General features: G+C 44.7%; 1 protein-coding gene and 1 non-coding gene across 3 annotated transcripts in view; both read left to right on the top strand.

The window, feature by feature from the left end:
* The window catches only part of LOC144822683 (peroxisomal bifunctional enzyme-like), a 465,075-nt gene extending 456,871 nt beyond the window's left edge, over positions 1-8,204 (top strand). For both annotated transcript variants that reach the window (XM_078680458.1, XM_078680457.1), the window contains exon 8: positions 6,634-8,204. In XM_078680458.1, coding sequence (XP_078536584.1) covers positions 6,634-7,904 — 1,271 coding nt within the window. In that variant the 3' untranslated portion in view covers positions 7,905-8,204. The remainder of the gene's footprint in view (positions 1-6,633) is intronic.
* Positions 8,205-22,039: 13,835 nt separating this feature from the next.
* TRNAA-UGC (transfer RNA alanine (anticodon UGC)) lies at positions 22,040-22,111 on the top strand. Its single transcript has one exon. It is a non-coding gene; the product is annotated as a tRNA-Ala (tRNA).
* Positions 22,112-23,019: the final 908 nt, after the last annotated feature.

Below are 23,019 nucleotides of genomic sequence, written 5' to 3'. Positions count from 1 at the left end.
CAGGGCCAGAGCTATCAGTTAACCAGGTTTCAGTGACAAACATGGCAGCTGGGCTGGCTGTCACCAAAAGGTCGAAAATATCTCTCTTGTGTTTCGCGAGAGATCGACAATTGATACTGATAAATTTCCAAATTGAGCAGGGTTTAGGCAAAGTGAGGGAAGGATTGTGGCTTTGAGATGACATGTTCCAAAAGGTGGAAGACATGTAGTCTAAGCTTGAAACGGAAGATTCCAATGAGAGACTGCAATTTGGGCACAAGGTGGGAGCATTGTGACAGTTAAAAATAACATTAGAAGAACAAGGAGGACCCCGCAGCTGCAGTAAAGCAGCACGGGAGTATGTGACATGATCATGAGCAGGGAGACTAGGCCCTGGGCCCGTGCTGGCGCGGACGGGCGCAGACAGGCTTAACTCTGGCGCAACTCCGGCGCTCCTACGTCGCGCCCGCTGCGCTCGTCCGCTGCGCTGACGCATAAGGGCCGTCTATATAGGCGGTGACGCCAGTGATGGGAGGAGTTAGGAGGGCGGGATAGGGGGAAGTGATTAAAAAATACAAGTTACCGCTCGCCGCTTGTATTCAGCGGGACGGTCCAAGCGTAAGGCTGCTCGCACTCAGCAGCAGAGATCTTGCAGGTTTAAAAGTAAGAATTAGCACTCAGCGCGCAATCACCTCTGCCCTCTGCCACAGGGCTTCGGTCTACACGCGAGGCAAAAAAGGCGGAGCCTATATAGGCGGTGACGCCAGTGATGGGAGGAGTTAGGAGGGCGGGATAGGGGGAAGTGATTAAAAAATACAAGTTACCGCTCGCCGCTTGTATTCAGCGGGACGGTCCAAGCGTAAGGCTGCTCGCACTCAGCAGCAGAGATCTTGCAGGTTTAAAAGTAAGAATTAGCACTCAGCGCGCAATCACCTCTGCCCTCTGCCACAGGGCTTCGGTCTAAACGCGAGGCAAAAAAGGCGGAGCCTATATAGGCGGTGACGCCAGTGATGGGAGGAGTTAGGAGGGCGGGATAGGGGGAAGTGATTAAAAAATACAAGTTATCGTTTGCCGCTTGTATTCAGCGGGACGGTCCAAGCGTAAGGTGATATCAGCACGTTCCAGGACGTCCTCCTAAGGGGTGCAGCAAAATTGGGAATCACGGTGACCGCTCCAACACGGCTACACGCCTACCACGTCCGTGATCTTTGAGATGCTGCATAAGAAGCATTTGTCTCGTCCTTTACTACCGCTCGTACCAGGATTGGTAGAGCCTGCTGAGGAGCTGTTCCTCACGCCTGCAGTGACGAAAGCCGCTCCATCCCGGCTTCTGAAGAAGTACAGGGCTCCAGATTCTGACCCGGCTTTTCTGCGGATAGACCCGATTCCGTACTCCGTTATAGTGACGGCAGCCAGGAAACAACACTGTACCGCACCGTCTTCTACCGTGCCTCCTGATAAGGAGAGCCGATGGATCGACTCCGCTGGCAGGAATGCCTGTGGGATGGCATCTACGGCCATGAAGGCCTCTAGCGATACGGCTTTGCTGGGCCGTTATGATCGTGCCCTGTGGGAATCCCTCCAGCAGTTCGCGGAACTCCTGCCACGAGATAGGAGGGAGGATTTCCTGGAGATCCAGAAGGAAGGGATGCTGGTCTTGAACCAGATCATCAGCGCGGCCGCTGATGGCTCTCTTTTGGCGGCCCATGGGTAATGTCATGGGATCAACCAGCGACGCCATGCCTGGCTCCGGCTCACATCACTCAAGCCAGAGGCCCAGCAGCGAGTGGCTAATCTGCCCTTCTTTGGGGAGACCCTGTTCGGCAAACATGCGGATGATGAGATGGCCCGCATGAAGGCGGAGGCCGAGACCCTGACAGCCGTGGGCTTGGAGAAGCCCAAAGAAAATAAGGCCTACCGCCCGTTCCAGAGACGGTTCGTTGCACAGAGCAGAGGGTGAGGACAGACTTCAGGACAGCAGCAGCAACAACAGCAGCAGTTCCGGAGGCCCTTCCAGATGCGCCAGAAGGGTAGAGGAGGAAAGCAGTCCTCTACAGTGAACAAAAGCCCGGCTGGGTCTTGACCCTGAGCGGTTACTTCCCCTACATCCGTTACCCGCTCCGGTGGGGGGAAGCGTTCAATTTTTTCTGGCAGAGTGGAGAAAAATTACTCAGGACAAGTGGGTGCTGAATATTGTTTTCAATGGATACAGTCTTCGGTTCACCAGCCCGCCTCCATCAATTCCTCCGGTCTGCTCGCAATTTCAACTGCGCGAGCTCCAGGCGGAGGCCGATATCCTGTTAAGGAAAAGGGAGATAGAAGACGTACCTCTGTCTCAAAGAGGAAGAGGTCTGTACTCCCGGTTCTTCCTGGTTCGTAAGAAGGACAAGAATGAGTTCAGGCCCATTCTGGATTTGCGATAAGCAAACAAGTGGATTAGCAGAGAGAAATTTCGCATGCTGTCGTTGCATCAGATTTATCCTCAGCTGCAACAGGGAGACTGGCTATGTGCTATAGACCTACAGGATGCGTACTTCCATGTGCCCATTGCACACAAGCACAGGAAGTTCCTACAATTCCAAGTCAGCGCCAATCATTATCAGTATACAGTACTGCCATTCGGACTGAAGTCTGCACCCAGAACATTCTCGAAGTGCATGGCAGTGGTAGCCGCACACTTAAGGAAGAACAAAGTGTTTGTCTACCCGTACCAGGACGATTGGTTGATCAAGGCCTCCTCCTTCTCGGAAGCTCAAGCACACTTCCAGAAGACGTGTGTTCTCTTGAACAAGCTGGGGTTGCACATCAACATATCCAAGTCGGTGCCGACTCCGGTCCAGTGCGTACAGTACTTGGGAGCCTCCATCAATACGCTGTCAGCAAGCGTGTCTCCTTCGGAGGAGCGACGATTATCACTCCTTCAGAAGGCTCAGGCTCTTTTGACCACTCCATCTACAACAGTGAGGACGGTGTCTTCTCTACTGGGATCGATGGCCTCTTGTATCTTCCTCACGCCACACGCACGGCTGCACATGAGACCATTGCAGGAGTGCTTGGAGGATCAGTGGGATCAGAGGAAAGGATCTTGGGACGACAGGATACGACTGTCTCTGCATGCTCTTCAGTCTCTGAAGTGGTGGTGTTCGGCGGAGAATCTCCTGAGAGGGGTTCCCTTCCACAAGGAAATTCCCACACATACTATCGTGACGGATGCGTCTCTCCACGGCTGGGGGGCACACTCCGGAGATTTACAGATTCAAGGGACGTGGTCCCAGACCGAGTTCACGTCCCACATCAATTTCCTGGAACTCAAAGTTGTTCACGTGGCGCTGAAGGCCTTTCTTCCGTCCTTCCAGACCAACTCTCTGCTTGTGCAAACAGACAATACGACCATGATGTATTACCTCAACAAGCAGGGTAGGCTTGAGATCGCGCACCCTGTCGCAGGAGGCGCAGGCGATCTGGCACTGGCTTCTTGCCAGAGGACTGACGATAACGGCTACCCATCTACCAGGTGTGCAGAATGTTTAGGCAGACGCACTGAGCAGACTGATTCAGGAAAACCACGAATGGGTCATAAACCACGAAGTACTAGGAGAAGTCTTCGCAAGGTGGGGGACTCCAGACGTAGATCTGTTCGCCACCGCTGAAAACAGCAAATGCCGAGACTTCGCCTCCAGGTACTACCAGCCGGGGACACTGGGGAATGCGTTATGGATCAACTGGTCGAACAGCTTTCTGTACGCTTTTCCACCCATTCCCCTGATTCCGACGGTGCTCTTCAAGCTGTCCCAGTCCAGGGCGCGGATGATCCTGATTGCCCCGGAATGGCCCAGGCAGTGGTGATTCACGGACCTGCTTCACCGGTCTCTCCTTCCTCACGTGCGGCTGCCGTGCAGGCCGGACATTCTCACGAAGTTCGGGCGGCAGATGTTGCACCCCAACCTCTCGTCTTTGAGTTTGACGGCATGGCTCCTGAGATAGTGCAGTATGGCCATTTGAATCTGCCTGAAGATTGCATGGACATCCTGAAGCGACCTTCCACTAGGACTTCTTATGCTTACAAGTGGAAGAGATTTTGCATCTAGTGCAAGTCCAAGAACTATGACCCTACGACGTGTAAGGAAGATGTCATCCTTCCTTATCTGCTGCATCTGGCGCAGTCTGGCCTTAATGTCCATTCTATTAAGGTTCATCTTGCTGCGCTGACTGCCTACAGGAAACGCCCTTCACAGACTTCCTTCTTTCAGATCCCTGTGATCAAAGATTTTTTGGAAGGCTTGAAGAAAGTGTTCCCTCCTGTCCGGCTTCCTTCGCCTTCATGGGAATTGAATGTGGTGCTGTCCAGATTGATGAAGGAGCCTTTTGAACCTATTCATAAGGCTTCGCTGCAGCACCTGTCCTGGAAGGCGGCGTTCCTCGTGGCCTTTACATCGGCCCGCAGGGTGAGTGAAATTCAGGCGTTGTGTTGCCAAGAACCTTATACTGTATTTCATGCTGCTAAGGTTGTTATGCGTATTCACCCTAAGTTTCTTCCAAAGGTTATATCTGATTTTCATGTTAACCAGACCATAACTTTACCTACGTTTTTTCAGAATCCTTCCTCTCCCGCAGAAAGGTCCCTGCATTCCCTGGATGTTAGGAGGGTGTTGAAATTTTATCTGGATAAAACCAAGGATATTCGTAGGTCAGACCAATTGTTTATCAATTATGGATCAGTCAGGATGGGTCTTGCTACCTCTAAACAGTCCATCTCTAGGTGGATTGTGTCCTTTATACAATTGTGTTACCAAAAGGCTAATAAGACCTTAGGGGGTAAACCTAAGGCTCATTCCACCAGGGGCAAAGCTGCCACGACTGCTTTGCTCCGTAATGTTCCAATTGCAGAAATCTGCAAGGCGGCCACTTGGAAGTCGGTCCATATCTTTGCTAAGCATTACTGCCTGGACACTGATGCCAGGGCAGACGCTCAGGTTGGGCAGGCTTCACTGCGAAATCTGTTCGCACAATAGTGGTGTTATTTCTCTTTCTCCACCGCCGCTTTGGTGTGGGGATGGGCTTGCCATTCTATTCACTAGATTATGACTATACACAGAGATCCCCTACCACAGAAGGAGTAGTTTCTGTCCTGTCTCTCCAGTTCTGTAGTAGGGGTATCTATGTTATAGTCATAAGCGCCCGCCTTCCTCCTCGGTAGAGAGAGATGTTCATGTAAGGAATGCTACAGGTCTGGCGTGTTATGCCTTCAAAAAGAACTGAAAGTAAAAGGGACCTGCAGTGCATTCTGGGATACTGTGAAGTTCTGGAAAGTTCTCTTAAAGGCACAGTATCCTGTTCTGAGCCACATAATGGCAGCCTATGGGGCTTGTCTGTCCATGTCTTCCTCTCGATCATTCCAGAGGGGTTTTGCTGCTAAAGCAAGGGAAATCTGGGCAGGCTTTGCTGTTTGTGGATTTTTGGTGGAATTTCTAGTTGAAGTACTGGACAGTGTAGCCTGTGGATATAGGCTGCATTATCCGTCTTTAATTCTCTCTTAAGTGTCTGTGCAGTTCTGCATTTTTCGACATTTTAAGAGATTATTTTTGATTGCTCCGGGGTCCACGCACATGGGCGGGACTATTCACTAGATTATGACTATAACAGAGATACCCCTACTACAGAACTGGAGTTACAGGACAGAAACTACTCCTTCAATGATCTTGAAGGTCACATCTCCTGTTTTCAAGGCATTAGGCTGTCTAACGGGCACGCATTTCTCTCTGAAGTTTTCCATGTTATTGTATATTAGTGCATGAGCAGCAGACAGCAGAGCTTGGAAACAGGGAGGAGTAGTTGTAGTGTCTTTAAAACGGCACCCAGTACTATACTCTGAGCCATCGAACACGTCCATGATACGGCCCCAGAATCCTGGGATTGAAGGGGACTGTGCAGCCAAGCCAATAAAAAGTGAAATAAATTATGAAAGTAGAATGAATATTTTGTTTTATTAAACTTCTTTTGATTGAAAGTTTAGAAGGAAATAACTTTACAGCGGGGTGTTTTTCATAATCTGTGCTAAAGCGAAACATACAGTCTTATATTACTCCTCGAAGCTCTCTCCTCCTCGCACATGATTGAGCCATAAATCTACCATTTGTTAAAGGATAAGTAACACATTATTTTGACCATATCAACGTAGAGCGCTGTACATGCTTTGAACTCCTGATTTCCTAGTCTCCTAGAGGCAATGGCATTCGGGTGACTACGCCATCCGTCTCCGTCTTGGGATATAGTACTTTATTATACAACCATAAAAGAGTGTCTGTGGATGCTGATGATATGTGATACCAAATCAAGAACTTTTAAAACTATTACAATTTGTTTTTTAGAAATGGTACATTGCTCAAGCTGACATTGTATTGTTTATATGCTTGCTGTCTAACAGAAATAAATTATAATATAAAAAAATTAGCCCGTGGCACCATCTTTACACTTGAGTGAAAAGGGTGTAGAGGCTAACAGCATTAGGAGGTGAGTAAAGGTTTCTCAGTATTTTCCAAATAAGACATATTTTACTGTCCATGCTTGAAATTAACTCACTTATAAGTACCATAATGGCAAACTCAATGTATAATAATATGGACTAATCTTAACCCATTCTCTTTTTCTTCCTAGGCCTGGGAACTATGGGCCGAGGGATTGTCGTATGCCTAGCAAAGGCTCAAATTCAAGTAATAGCAATAGAACAAGATGAAAACCAACTTGAGATGGGTAGAAAAACCGTGACTAAGATCTTGGAGCGTGAGACTTTGAAAATGCAGCACCGTGGACTTGCCCAGAAGTCAGACAGTTTTGGCTCTATCACATTCACCTTGGACTTTAATTCATTGAAAAATGCAGACTTAGTTATTGAAGCAGTATATGAGAGCACGGCATTGAAGAAAGAAATGTTCAAACAGTTGTCATCAATTTGCAAGCCAGAGGCATTCTTATGTACGAATACCTCAGGCTTAAATATTGATGAAATTGCTTCAGTCACAGACAGACCCCATCTTGTAATTGGCACACACTTTTTCTCCCCAGCACACATTATGAAGCTGTTAGAAGTTGTCCGTGGCTATCATTCGTCTCCCTCCACCATTTCCACAGTCATGAACCTATCCAAAGTCTTAGGAAAAATAGGAGTAGTTGTTGGTAATTGTCCATCATTTGTTGGAAATCGAATGTTGGGTCCGTACCTCTATCAGGCTATCTTTATCTTGGAAGAGGGTTGTACTCCAGAGGAAGTTGATCAAGTTCTAGAAGAATTTGGCTTAGCTATGGGTCCCTTCAGGATGTTAGATCTTACAGGCCTTGATGTAGGGTGGAGGTCTCGTATGGAGCGCGGTCTGACTGGACCAAAGCTGTTGGCAGGTGCACAGGTCCGCCAACGTGAAGGAAAAAGGTACAGCCCTCTACCCGATATTCTATGTGAGAAAGGAAGGTTTGGACAGAAAACGGGGCGAGGCTGGTACCAGTATGAAACAGTAGGTGGCAGGAATGCAGTGCCTGATCCATGGGTTGAAAATCTTTTACATGAATACAGAAGAGCTCATGCAATCAAGCAGAAGAATATGAGCCAAGGTGACATTTTGGAATGGTGTCTATACCCTCTCATCAATGAGGGCTTTAAGGTGTTAGAGGATGGAATAGCTTCAGGGCCCGAAGACATTGATGTGATTTACAACAATGGCTATGGGTGGCCCAGGCACATGGGTGGTCCTATGTTCTATGCTTCAATGGTTGGGTTACCAAAGGTGCTGACTAAACTGGAAGAATTTTATGAAAACAACCCTGACATCCCTAGCTTGAAGCCAAGTGGTTTATTGAAAAAACTTGTAAAACAAGGAAGCCCTCCATTGAAAGAATGGGGATTGCAACTTGGGTACCAGAACAGCAGGCTGTGAGGTACTACGACCATTATACTCTTAGAAGTGAGTAGACATCCATGGAATCCTCCTCCAATCTCTTCCAAAGTCAGAGCAAAATAATGCTATAACCTGTTATTTGCCCAAACACTGTCACACAGTGTTTATCATTCTGCCAAATTCTCAGAAGCAAAGCAATTACGTGATCATTTCAACTGTAAAAACCATGTATTCATATGTAATTATTATGTAAAGATGATATATAGCAATAACTTTATAAACCTAAACACGTGCCTATTGCTTTACTTTAACTCATTAAATGGGTGTGGGAAACTTGAATTGTTTGGTGCTGTTCATTGATGAATGCTGCACAGTTTATAATTCCTCAATTTACTTTCTGCTTTCGAGATGTAATCTACTTCACTCGAAGGCTTGATCAGTCTATTCATCTACAAATATATTTGGTTGTATTTTCTACAGCCTCTTCTTCTTCACTCTTATTACCCCTGGCATCTTTTTTGTGACTTCTTCTAATACTAATGTGTTTATAACCCTGCTTTGTTCTGGATTTCCACTGTGCATTCTTTGATTGACTCTTTACTTTGAGAAGCAATGCACCGTGCTCTCAAAGTTTGACTGCTGAAACTTACTTATGGCATTTAGTCTTTACATGTTATGATTTAATTGATTCCCAGATGCCCCTTCCTAGTACGTACATGTTGACCCATTTTTCATATTAAATACTCTTATATCGTACAAATTCTCATTGTATACTGGCTCAGCCAATATGTGATTGACTTCTTGTTGAAGTACAATGCTCACACACCCATTCGGCAAAGTCATGCACCTTCTCTTATTTATACAGGCCAGCCTTGCTGCGACATTATTTTCCTTGTAATATTAATGACAAATATTAGTTTAAATGCTGCCACAGTCATTATATGGTTGACTAAAATTTTCTAAGCGGACTGTATAGTGCTCTGAATCCCACTTTGAGTGCATGAGTTATCTAAGAAAAGAAATAAACAGAAGTAAATGCGTTTGGATGTCATTTGCCACAGTTCAATATATATATATATATATATATATATATATATATAAACGAAAGTATGTCTGTCTGTCTGTCTGCTTGTCCTTTATGCATTACTATACCATTCATACGATCGCCATGAAACTTTGGGAAGTTGTTGAGTACACTCCCTCGAAGGTTTCTGGCTTACATTTTTTTAAATATCGGCCCCCCAGGGCCCTCATAATCTTTCAAATACTGATGAACGCACCAGACGGAAAAACAACAAATCGTGTATCCACAAGCACTCGAATTAATAAATAGAATTAAAACACCATTCATCCGATCGCCATGAAACTTTGGAAAGTTGTTGAGTACACTCCCGCGAAGGTTTCTGGCATACGTTTTTTTAAATATCGCCCCCCCAGGGCCCTTATAATCTTTCGAATACTGATGTACGCACCAGACGGAAAAACAAATAATCGTGTATCCACAAGCACTCGAATAAATAAATAGAATTAAAACAGCATTCACTTTGGGAAGTTGTTGAGTACACTCCCGCGAAGGTTTCTGGTATAACATTTTTTTTAAATATCGGCCCCCCAGGACCCTCATAATCTTTCAAATACTGATGTACGCACCAGACGGAAAAACAAATAATCGTGTATCCACAAGCACTCGAATAAATAAATAGAATTAAAAAGACACATTGAAATGTTTTCTATATTAAAATGAATAAGTTTCAACAAAAATGACACAATGTAAAATGAAGGTTATCATAACGAGTTTCCTTGAATTTCCTTTCTTCGAAGATCGCAGCAACGCGCGACGGGTCAGCTAGTGTTTGATAAAATAGTTGAATTATGAAAGTTAAAGCTAATGCTCTATAATGTGAATTCGAGTTTTGCGTCAGACTCCGTTTCAGAAAATGGAGGATTGGTTGTAGTTTATTCAAACAACTTCATTAAAACTAAAAAACGCCCTGTCTGCTTCCAGGTTGGAACCAATCAAATTTTAGTATTGAAGCATATTTACTGTTAAGTAGAGACACCACTGCATTAGTTTAAACATTGTATATAGTCCTCCCAGTCCTTCTTGAATTATTTTCTCTTACACGCCTACACTGTGATAGTAGAGTTACTAATTTTGTACAGAGACGGGCTCTTGTATGTTAGATAAAGGATTGCCCTGAGGTGTGTTTTCAGGGGCTAATGTTTCCAAGTGTGGTATTTAAAGTGAAGCCAACCGAGTGTGTAGCAAAGTGCAGGTTACAAACAATATTCAGGCATGCATTTAAAAGAACATTTACACACAATAAAAGAATGACATTACCTGAGCTTCAAAAATGTAAATGAAACACATTCCCAAGAAAAAAGAATTTACTGCTTCAAAGCCTTATTTTTTTTATTTCATGAAAGTAATTTCATCCCAATATGGAGGGAAGTTACCACAACCCTTGAAATAACATTAGAACTTTCCGATCTAAACAAACCCACGCAATGCCTATAAGGCTTTTTTTACACACCCAAACCCAAGAAAGTGGGAAACCTATAGTTGGACCTAGCTCTGATACTGGCCAAGAGAGCCAAAGCAAGGACTTAGCAGTCGCTTACAGTCAGCAATTCCAGGGGTGGCTCCTCTGCTAAGGCGGAGGAGTGTCCCCCCACTGCCTTTCAGCACTGCAAAAAAGGCAAACAAAATTATAATAACGTGACTTTATTATTATTTTTTTTTTCCGTGCTGAGACAATTTTGCGGGGTGGGGCTAAACTGGGCAGATCAGGGGAGAGGACTGGTGGCACTCTAAGTGCGCATGACTGTTTGGCTGGCCGTCTTGGGACGGCCAAACAGTTATGCGCACTTTACATGTTCTCTAGCAGCTATATTGTACAGCTTGGGTTGAGAACATGCCCAGGCTCCCAGTCCTTGTCTAAGTGCCGAACCACAGCAATCAGACCAATCACAATGCTGCATTGCAGCGTTGTGATTGGCTTAGGGTGCCTGAGTGCTTCCTGCATCCACAAGGACGGAGAAGAGGTGGTGGTAGGCACAGGCGGTGCGTCCATTAAGGCACTGGGCCGTTGCCCCACAAGCCAACTGCAGTTCCCTCAGCGTCTCTGAACTTAAGTAAACTCTCGGTTTACTTAAGTTCAGAGACGCAGAGGGAGAACTGATAATCATGTCAGTCAGCATGACGTCGGACCGCGCACCCCCAAGTTGACTAACAGGCATTGTCAGACCAGGGGCAGGCAGCAGCACAAGTGCGCATGACTTGTGAAGGTCGGTGAATTTTTCCGCTGTGCCCAGTCATGCGCACTAGTGTCTGCTCATGCTGGTGCATGCCCATTAGGAGACCGAGGGTTGAGCAAAGGCTCAAACCTCGGTCTCCTAATGGGCAGGCGGGCGGCGAGTAACCCTGCTCTAAGTCAATCCTGGCGCTGCTGGAGCAGCGCCAGGATTGGCTGAGAGGGGTTGCCACTTGCCAGCAGAAATGCGGCTGTTCCTGTAGGCGGCAGAACGGACCTGAGGCGGCGCTGACCTGGTCAGGTAGGATTTTTATTTTAAAACCGCGCGCTTCCACCTCCTCCCCCCCCCCCCCCACCGTGACAGCCCCCTCCACCGTGACACCCCCTACCCACCGCGAGCCATGACTGGGGGACACTGGGCAGCTGGGGTTGTGTTCTGTGGGTTGTGCACTATCTAAATGCTCCGTCTAGGATTTAAAAGGAATAGTCAGATTTTTTTTTTTACTGAGTGGACTGTATGGGGGCGAAGGAGTCACTTTTTACAGGGGTGGGCTGTAAGAGGGTGGTGGCCGGATTTTCTCAGTTTACTGGGTTGGGCTGGAAGGGGTGGCTCAGGGGTTTTCACACCGGCAGGAGGCACACACCTGCTGATAAATAAAAAAGAGGGGCCGCACAGGAAATCCCTCCAACCGGATTATGTCTTACGGTGATGGGTGGAGGTGAAGAGCCCTGGGGCTAACGTGTCCGTTGTCTGGGAATCACCAAAGGTGTGTAAATAACAAAGGGGCTGGGCTAGGGGGGCTTATGGTGCCCACCTGGGGGCAAGGGGGGCAGAGAGAAGCTGGCGTAGGTGTGTGGGCGCTCCACTATCCCGGGCATCATGGAAATGTACATTTAAAAATATGTATTTGATTCGTTCATGAAGAAACCTGGCTTTATAAACTCTGATGTGTTTATTATTGGTGTTGTATAATGCACCAGCATCTACTTCATAGCGCTGGCGCTATGGTCCCCAGTGGTGGCCCATTGCAGGGTTGGCTGCCATGGCAGCAGAAGTGGGGACAGATTTGGATGTTCTGCGGACGTTGTAGATAAAAGCAACTTGTTTTACTTGTGTTCTTACTTTGTGGCAGTGATGGTCGCACTGAGATTTGAAGCCGTATTCCTACAAGGTTGCGTGGGAGTGTTAAGCCCTCGAGCTGATCCCGTCTCAGTGTGCCTCCAGACCCTCACAACAGTTTCCCAGCACTGTGTAAGTGTAAATCGAGCAGACCCTGTGGCACTTTTGCTGACTCCACCTACCACAGCGCGGGGACACGCCATTTAAGCGTAACCAGGCGCTTTATAAAATTCCCTTAATAATAATAATAAGAGGTTGAGGGTATAGTCACATAAGGAGCAGTGCAGAGATTATGATCTGAAAGTGTAAACACAATGTACGTGACTGAAAATCTATAGAGAAAGCTTACTTTAAAATGGTGGCAAGATAAAGAACATGCAGGCGCTTGACTAAGTACAGGTTGGGGGTACAGCCGACCCCACACAGCTGTCAGCGCCAGTGTTGTAAATAATTATGCTCAGCACCAGAAGACAAAATTGTTTTCCCATCAGCAGGCTCGTCAGGTGCAATCAAAACAAACAACGACAGTTGTAGTTGACAGCTGGATTCATGGAATGTTCCTGGGTCAGAAGAAACATGTGGTAACAGGAAGAGGGGAAATATCAATTGTAAAGGAAGCATAGAGGAATGCAACACGGATGCTGTCCAACAGGACATCACTATGTTTAGTGGTCGGGGGTTTTAGCAAGGACATGGTTCTACAGCGCCCACGAATACAGGAAGGAGTCTGCACTGAGTGGAATACAGGTTCTTTGTCAGTGGTACTGAGAAAAGAAAGTGGGAGACCTAGCATAAACCCCAGCTGATGCTGAGTTAGAAGCCAGAGGAAGTGGCATCATGCTCAGGTTCTTTTGCTTGGGAGGGGAAGACATCCAAGTTATTTCGAAGCAGGGACAAATGTACTACTAGAAAGTAACCACTTTAAAAAAAAAAAAGAAAAATTGCAGATTTATATAGCACGAACTCGACCCGAAGGTTTTGGAGCACTTTACATGAGCACCAGTTACGTTACACAAGGACACATTCATTTAAAAAAAAAATGTTTTAGTACGCACGGGGAGATTAAGTGATTTGCCAGAATGACAAGATCTGGAGTTGACCCCGAGGGTCGAACCTTGGTTTCCTAGCTCCAAAGTCGGCAGTCTAACCTGAAACCACAGCCACTCCTCATTCATGTTCCCCCTACAGGCAGCTACTCTGTGATAGAAATTCAACATTAAGTCAACACAGCTGGAAAACCTTTTGACATGTGTCCCTCAACCCGACACACCATTCTTCTCATGGTTCATTTTTATTATACTTCGTTATACATTTTTGCTGCAGTGTACTTATGTTGAATGCACCCAGTATATTTCACTTCCTTTTGGATAGAATTAGCCTGAATGTGGGATTTAGTCTATGCTCCTTCCCCCATGTGTACACCTTTATGGGAATTGAGATTAATCGCGAAAGGTAAATAAATCACAGCCTGTGCCCATGGCATAGGTAGGAATTTGTAACTGATTGGGCTATGACCAAATGTGATTTGGCAGGCAATGATGTGGGCTTTTAGTTGGATAAAATGTAAAAGACGTTTTGCTGGTGGGCTTATTTTTCTTCTCAAAATATTCTGTTGAGAAATGAGAGGTCAATAAGGCATTTGATAACAGTGATGCTCATTATCTTATGTTAAGAAGATCTCACTCAAGACATATTTAGAAAGCATTGCAGGTATTTCCTGTCCCTTACTGACCGCTCCTGTAGTTTTTTTGGGGGGGGGGAATTTCTGTCTTTTAAAGCATTTAGGTCAGACATACATTTTCCTGAAACTATAACATTGTTTAAATGCGGATTAAAAGTTGTGTCAAATGATACTATATAAAGTACACTGTAAAGAAAGTTGCTGTTTCTCAAATGTTGATGTATTTTTAAAAGAAGCTTTGCATGAAAGTTTGGTCTTCTCTCTGAATACATTTTTGTAAGAACTGGTATCAAAACCAGGGGATTGTAAAGGACATTAAGACATTAAAATTGACAAAAAATGAATAAGATTGAAAGTCAATTTTAGAGTAACTAAGCATTTTCTTTGATTGCGTTTAATGAAAGCTGGCAAAGGGCACATTTTGAAGCAGGCTATCAAAACTTGTAAAAATAGCCATAATTCAGAAGTTTTCTCTTTATTAGCAAGGGATTTTTGAGTACCATTGAGTTGGGTACCAATAAACATCTGTTGTTCAGCACCAAGATACCCCTTTGGGTGAACGTGAGCTTTACAAACGTCATGTTATGTTATATTTTTACATTACCATAAGCTGGTAATAATGCCCCAGTCACAAATAAAGCCTTTGCATCATCAATAAGCTACCCCTAAATTGACATGAACTACATCACTAAAATACTAGTTTATATTTTTAGTAAAGGCACTTATTTTGTCTTAAGCCTGCATATTTGAGTACAAAATTAACTTGGGAATAAACTGATTTTTCCCCAGGTACTAATTTGCCGTGGTCTAAAAATACACTGATTTATTCAATCAAAATCTAATCTACAAGATACAAACCGATCTCTGCAGCAAGACTCCTTAAACCACTGAGCTATCTCACTTGTATAGGAGTGTACTTCCTTTCCTGCAGATTCAATGCAGGTCTTTGCTACATTCACTTTAACCTCTTTTACCAAGTACAGGGATGGACTCCTGCAGCCTGAAGGGGAAATCATAGCGAAACACCACTGCCTGTGCCTCAATATGTGTAGCCTGAGGGGTATTGTTCCTGTTTGAAGCTTGAGCTTCTATTAGGGTCCGTTTTACCTGAATAATGGCTTTGTTGTCCAAAGCTCAAACCTATACATTCATGTTGACTTGCCCGTCTCTCTGTTCTCAGATATTTTAACATTAGTTTATCCGTGCTAACTAACTTAGGAATTAAAAAATTAAAGTACATCACCAACATGTAGAAACTAGGTTCAGGCTCTCTGCAGGGTCACTTTTTGTAACTATCCATGTTCAGGACATCCAATCCCTATGAATATCTGCTGCACAATCACAGTACATGCTGCAGTGCAGAATCTATATGTAGTTTTATAAGCAATAAGAAACTGCAAGCATGACACATATAACCATGAACAGCCGCAAAACATTGTTGAATCCCAAGATGCCCCTGGAGCCATTAAGATATGCTTTGTATGTATTACAAATATATAAACATGGAACACTGTGTCTTAAAAAAGTCTATAATATTACCACGATTATTTTAATAACAAACCTAATATTGTGACCTTTTGCCGACACAGTATTAGGATATTTTAGGAAAACAGATTTATTGCAAATTCACTAAACTCATTGATAGTTTTCTTTGGACTTAACCGCATGCGTGCGGGCGGAATTCCGCCCGCACGCTGAGAATTTGTAAAGCCCATTATTCATGACGAGCTGGGCTCGTCATGAGCGTGCGAGGAGGCTACCTCATGACGAGCCCAGCTCGTCATGAGCGTGGAAGGGGTTAAGTATGGCATTTCTGAGCTATTCAGTGTTTTCAGTGGGGTGACAATTTATTAGAGGAGGGAGGGGACATGGCCAGACAAGCATAACTGATTATATCATATATTAGAGGTATGGCTTATGTAATTATAAGCTTACCTAAAAACTGTAAATGAGAAACCAGTGCTTGACACAGCTTGCCATCTGACCAGTATTTTGGTACCTCTGTGTTTTGTTAATGCATCTAAAAACACACACACACACACACATAAATGGGCTACAATAAACGGACGTATGGACTTTACCCATGCTTGATGGCACTCATTTTTACAAAATATCAGATAAATGAGTTACCACTCTTAGCACCAGGAAATCCATTCCTGAGCAAAAACGTGCTTTACAAGTCTTTAATTCTTTCAGTCCCCTTCACAACACTATATTCCCTCTGCATTAGTCAATTATGTCTTTTCTCTCCACACATCCTTCTGAAGTCCCTCCATGTGCATATCTCATACTTCATTTCCATACTATCCATTTCTGTATTTCACTCTCGACTTATACTTGATTGTGAGTGAAGCTTGTACGAATGCTCTCATTGCTATATCCGTGTCACGTGCCCGGCTGGTCTCAGTGCTGCACTTTTGTGTTATGCGTGCGTGTGTTAGGAAACTCAGAGTACTGAGGCCTATCTTCCTGCTCTATTATTGTGAGTAAAGCATGTACTTTCGCTCTGTGTGTTTACGTGAAGCTTGCGCTGAAGCTGTCTCTACTGTACGTGTTCTGGTGTGTTGGAAGCCCAGGCTGGCTGCCGGTAGCTTGACCTGAGTCTAGGCACACTCTCTGTGTGGGAGCAAAGTCAATCATAGGTAAAACATGGCTTGTTGAACATAGATGAGAGGCACTTGCACATTGTTGGATTGCATATTGCATTTCAGGTTTTCAATTTGACCAATCTTTTGACTTCTTACCAACGAAATATGAGTGTCTTCCTGGTCGAGGACCACACTGCTTTTTCTCTTATCTGTCTTGTATCAAGACCCTGCTGGACTATGGGGTGAAATAAAGCTTGAATAAGCAGCTATCTATGTTATATCACATCTCTTTATTAATGTAATAACTGCACTTTCACAATTGCTTAATTAGCCTTCCTGCTTTCTCAAATTTGCTGAAAAATGCACCATTTGTCCACTCTTTTTTTCAAAGTTTTCATGGGGGGAGAACCCCCTTAGGTTGTTTGGGCTCGCTCGCAACGCTCATTCGCTGCGGTGCAGTATGACAATCATTTTACGCCTCACCACTTACAAATGTTTCCGGCCGACACCGATCGTTAGGCTACCCGGCCGGCAGCAAAGTGACCTCTTGTTTTTATTCCCCCCCTGATCCACTACTGTTTCCTGGAAGAAAGGAGAGACCTCAGGAAGATACCAAAGGCTAATCAGTGGGACAAATTGTTTGAGTCATGTGAACACACAGTATCCCACGAGCACCAATGTAATTTTAAAGCCAGAGCTGCAGACTTTGAAACTGGGAACCAGGTTCGAGTCCTGGCATCCCATCAACTTCCTGTGATTCTTAGCAAATCACTTTCTTACCTTCCATAAATATGAACCTGACCTTGTGTAATGTAAGTGGTGCTCATGTAAAGTGCTCCAAAGCATAGAACATTACTTTGTAATGCGGCAGACATGCACAAGGATCACAGGGTGCATATGCTCAGATGGAACTTGAAAACATATGGTTTCCATAATGACCTAGTGGTAAAAAAATTATTTTATTTGACACACAAAAATGAATATTATCATCCCAAAATTCTTCTCATGGTAATTAACCTCCGGAGCTCTAGGTCACCGAGTTATTTAATGCACATACCGAGGCCTTGGCATTAGCACCCAGTGACATTCTTATGTGCCATCCTATATTGTGCTGTAGTCTGGGAATCGAAAAGCACACTCATGTGCACCTTGGGCCTAGTGTTGTACAAACAAGGTGAATGTTAGTGTGTGATGTGAAAACACGATACAGCTACTGCCGGGAGTTCAGCAACTCCAAGGGTAGCAGTTTATTATTGGAAGTCTATACTGCAATAGATTCATTATCATGTAAGTGACTGTTAGTACACATGTCAAAGACGGAAGGGAATATTTCTCGACTACTCATTTAGTTGAATAACCTCTCTCCTTTTATTTGCAGTGCAGCTCACTGTGCTCTACATTACACACATATATCACAACAACGCTCTCCAGGACTGAGAAGAGACGTATGCACGCATCCAAGAAGATGGTGGTTGAGCTCAACTGCATGCCAGTCTGTTCATTATTTGGTCCCAATAGCCCATCACTTCTAGGGCAGCAGTTGATTCACGGTTACAATTCCCTGATCAGATACCACCCTAGGAGAGGTAGGGGGTTCAGCATTGTCTCTGCAGATAGGAGCCAGGTGAGTGGCATGACGCAGTACAAGCAACTACATGAAATGAAATGAAATCAAGATTTATAAAGCGCATGGCGCATGACCCTGTTCTAATTCAATTGCATATAGCTGTGTCAGAACTGGGGTGGCAAAGTGAGCTAAATGGATTCAACCCAGATCTGTGACAGGGGGTGAGTGTCTGAAAAGTTTCAGTGCTCTGTCCATCATCTCCTTGTGTTTGCTTTGTTCGCTCTAAGTTGGCAGGGTACACCCAGACAAGGGTCCCTTGCTCACTTTCCCACTGGATTCAAGCTGGACTGGCTGATGAGGGCTGTTAGCCCAAAACCAGTCAAAGGATGATTGTTTCCGGTCCAGGGAAGATATGGCTTGGCAGTTCAGGCTGGACTTTTTCCATGAGGCACAGGGTCAAGACTGATATTCATATAGCCGTGTCTGAACTGGAGTGGCGAAGAGAGCTAAAGAAGGATTATGGATTCAACCCCTTTCTCACTTTACCACTGGATTCAAGCTAGCCTGGCCGACGAAGGGTGTTACCCAGAAACCGGCCCCATGATGCTTGCTTCCGGTCCAAGAAGAAGTTGTCCACCTTGAAATCTGTGGGTGTCGGTGGGGCCGCCCTGGCCTGGATTGCTAACTTTCTTTCTGACCGCACGTTTCAAGTGTTCTCCCCTACATCTGTTTCATCAATCTTCCCCTCTAAACACGGTGTTCCACAAGGGTCTATCCTTAGCCCCCTCTTTTTTAATTTATATGTGAGACCCCTGGCCTTTCTGGTGGAACAGGCAGGTCTCACGATTTACTCTTACGCCGATGACACTCAAGTCATCTACTCACTCTCCACCAATAAAAATTCTTCTTCTTCTTCTCTCCAAAATGGACTTCGACAAATATCTGCATGGATGCTTGATCACAAATTAAAACTAAATGGGGACAAAACAGAACTGCTTTTGTTTGGCCAAGACATCTCGCTATGGGGCCCACAACATTGGCCACCAGAGATGGGTCCTCTTCCTACCCCAACTACGACTGCTCGTAATCTTGGGGTCCTCCTTGACAATCAATTGTCCTTCAAGCAGCACGTCGTGAAAGTCTCCGCCACCTGTACTACCATCATCAGGTGGCTAAGGAAAATCACATGGATGCTGCCTGCTGACACCCTGAGGACGGTAGTCCAGGCTCTTGTCATCTCACGCCTGGACTACGGGAACATCTTACTCTTGGGTGCCTGTAAGGAGGTAACTAGGAAGTACCAGGTGGTACAAAATATGGCTGTTCGCCTCATTTGTAACCTTCCTGCTAGAACATCGACCTCGTCTCACATGCGCGAACTGCATTGGCTGCGTATTGAGAATAGGGTTAAATTCAAAGCTTTGTGTCTTATGCACAAAATCCTGACCGGAAAAGCCCCACACTACTTATCTGTTCTAGTACAACACTATGTCTCCTCTCGCACACTTAGGTCCTCCACCCAAAATAAAGTTAAAGTACCGCGTGTCAAGAGAGCTAAAATGGGAGGTCGGTCATTCTCCCTGTTAGCGCCCGTTCTTTGGAACTCCCTACCCTTATCTTTACGCTCTGAAATGTGTTTTCTGACTTTCCGTAAGGGAATCAAGACCTGGTTATTTAATATGTAGGCTGTTGATCTGGTACTCCCCTCACCTCGTATACTTTCTGTCTGCTTTAGCGCCGGGAAACCTCCGGGTAGCTGTGCGCTTAATTAAGTGTAATTATAATAATAATAATAATAATGGCTTGGCAGTTCCGGATGGACTGTTCCCATAAGGCATAGGGTCAAGATTGATTTGCATATAGCTGTGTCTGAACAGGGGGGCGAAGTGAGCTAAAGAACGATGTTGGATTCAAACCACATCTGTGACTGGGGGTGAGTGTCTGAAAATTTTCAGCGGTCCGTCCATCATCTCCTTGTGTTTGCTAATTAAATTATATGGCATGGCATCTACTTATTTAGCATCCTCCTATGTGTGGAGACTCCAGCAGGTCAAACTGAAACCCTTTATGACTACTGAAGCATACCACTTGGCTCGTTAGCACGTAAAAGGTCTTAAAATGGAGCCTTCCCATCGTGCGCATACGTTTTTTGTACAATAATAATGGAAAACCATCTCGAAGTGTCCAGTGATATAGAGAACTAGAGGGACTAATATATTTTTTTTTTAACTCGTGCTTGGCTATACTACTTTTATTCTTGTATCCTGTAGGTAAAATAAAACACGAGGAAGAAATATTATGACCCTTGGTATTTTTTTCCTGGAGTTTTGAATAGCACAAAATCGACCCAAAGGTAATGGAGTGCTTTACATGAGCACCAGTTCCATTAATAAGAAATCATTCATTTATTTTTTAGATTAAGTGATTTGTCTAAAATCACAGGATGTTGAGTCAACATGCTTTTGCTTAACAAAAGAGCTTTTTATACATTTTATAGGGTGTGGCATTTTTAAGAACTTGAATCTATAGTCTGCAATGTTAGTTGACTACTTAGTATGTCTAATGTGTAGGCTTAGCATAGTAGAAACCATGAGTGGTTTGTAAAGGTAGCAGAAATAATACTGGACTAAAGACTGGTGTAGCTCTGGTGAAGGGGAGAGATAGACTCTCCAAGTCCACACATGTAGCCTATATAAACAGACAAGAGGAACGGCCCACATAGGCATTATTCAGGAAAAACCTTAGCACTTGAAGGACCCTCCATTTAGTGGTCTGGTAAGATGTTACAGGGAATTGTATATTATTCTAACTCATTCATAAATACACTTAAGTGATACTTCTGTCTTAGAGATGTTGGAAGGCAACACAGGGCTTCCTGAATTGTAAATTCTTTGCATACTACACGCTCTCACACAGCAATCACACTTCAAAATACATGCAGTGCGCCTGGCTAGTCACATCTAGTTATGTGTCAGTTGTAAAAAAAAAAAACATGGGATAGCCCTTGTTCAACAAGAAACAATAGGCAGGCAACCAATGGAGGAGAGGCTGAAATAGCACAGGAGCTCGGTAAACTGAAAAGTCAATCTCTGGACAAGATTACTGTGTAGCGCAAAATGTTAGAAGACCATTCTAACATCAGTGATGTTGTCGCTCACCTTCGTAGTAGGCTATTCATGACTGAACCTAGAAGCCCAAGGAAGTAGAAGTTGTCCTTTTATTCCCAATTCAATGTTTTTTAGGTCTCGGCCTGATCCAGCGCATGAACTGGACTGGCCGAGACATTTAGTAGCTGGCTTTTGAAAGTGCTGCCAAAGGCCACCAGCGTGCGGTTAAGCGCGCATGCACGCGCCGCCATTTGTCTTTCCTCCGTCGTCACGGGTCTTAAATTGCGGTGCTCTTACTTTTGCTGTGGCGCTCTCACTTTCGCGCGGCGGGCGCTCGCGCTTGCACCACTTTTGAGGCCGGGTTTGCTGCACATGTTACAACAGTGTTAGGCAGCTGCGGGCAGTCGGCTGCTTGTGAGATGTCTGTCTGATCCTGCTCACCAGAAGTATCAGGAGCTGCAGCAGTCGTTCTCACAGCAGCACTGCTGCTGGTGTGTCCTGCATATGCAGCTCCGCCTCTTTGTGCTGCTGAAAGATCCCACCGAGCCCTCCTCGCTGTGGCTGGGTGAAGTGAAGTTTTCTTATCTACCCGAAGCCCATAATAGCTTGCATTTATGGTATGTTCGTTGATAAAGGCATGCCCCCCACCTCTATTTCATCTGTGCATGCGCTTAAGTGGCAAAGGAGTCTTTGGAGGCGGCTCCGTCTGGCAATGCACTCCTTTTGTGCAAATCATACACTGTTGGTGAACAATAAGTCGTCCATTTCAAATGTCATGTTAATTACAATTAAGTCACTGTGACACCGCCCAGGAAATGCCATACTAGAAAACAAATGTCAGCTGACTGAAACAAATCGGGGATGTAGCTCAGTGGTAGAGCGCATGCTTTGCTTGTATGAGGCCCCGGGTTCAATCCCCGGCATCTCCACTCTTTTTCTTTTGTATTTATTTTGTGCGTGTTGCTTTCTAAAATAATACCACATGTACAATGTTTCCTTTCTCTGGATCTTATCGACTTTATTTCAAAATAGAATCCCATGGCATTAACACAAATAAATATATTTATGGGTGTGTGACTAGCTCAGATCCTTGCAAAACTCTTCCATAAACAAGCAGACGCCCTGAGGGCAGAAGCAGAAACATACACATAAAATACATTTTACTGAGAGCATCGTGAGACATAAAATGGCATGCTATGGTCTGGATTCTATGCAGATTCGTATAGTCTTTCTCCAAGTTCTATCTTCCTTGGTAGACTGGCAATACTGCTTTTCTTAAATCTGTATCAGGCAGGAAACTCATTGGGTACCTTATCACACTTCACTCTTTTCAGCCTCATGTCTTACCTTTGGTGCACTTTAAATTAATTGGAATCATTTTATTTCCAAACAATGAATTACAAATACATGACACATTCATGAGACATTCATGACAAGTGTATATAAAACAAGCATTGGCATAGCCAATAGGTCTCGCATTTGGGACCGTATAAGCCATGCAACAGGTGGTGTTGTTGCGCCAAGGATATTGTGCTGGATAACTAAACACTTATAAGGTCCCAAAGGCGAGATCTATTGGCTATGCCAATGCTTGTCATGCTATGAGTCAGCCTGCAGACAACACAGTTACCACATCTCAATCACCCAGCACATGTAAGTTACACCTCCTGTAAAAGTCTGTGAGCAGAAAAAAAAGACACATACACCAACAACCTACTCCTTGCATTCACGCCTCAATGTCCTTGCTAGTGCTTAAATAGAAGGAGCCAACATACACATACTTAATTAAGGAGTATTTACAGTACTCGTTTTGTGTCTTTAGGAACACCTACCCATC

Source organism: Lissotriton helveticus, chromosome 3_1 (assembly GCF_964261635.1).
Source record: "Lissotriton helveticus chromosome 3_1, aLisHel1.1, whole genome shotgun sequence".
Lineage (NCBI taxonomy): Eukaryota > Metazoa > Chordata > Amphibia > Caudata > Salamandridae > Lissotriton > Lissotriton helveticus.
The sequence above is the reverse complement of the archived record's forward strand: the minus strand, read 5'-3'. Positions and strand labels throughout refer to the sequence as shown.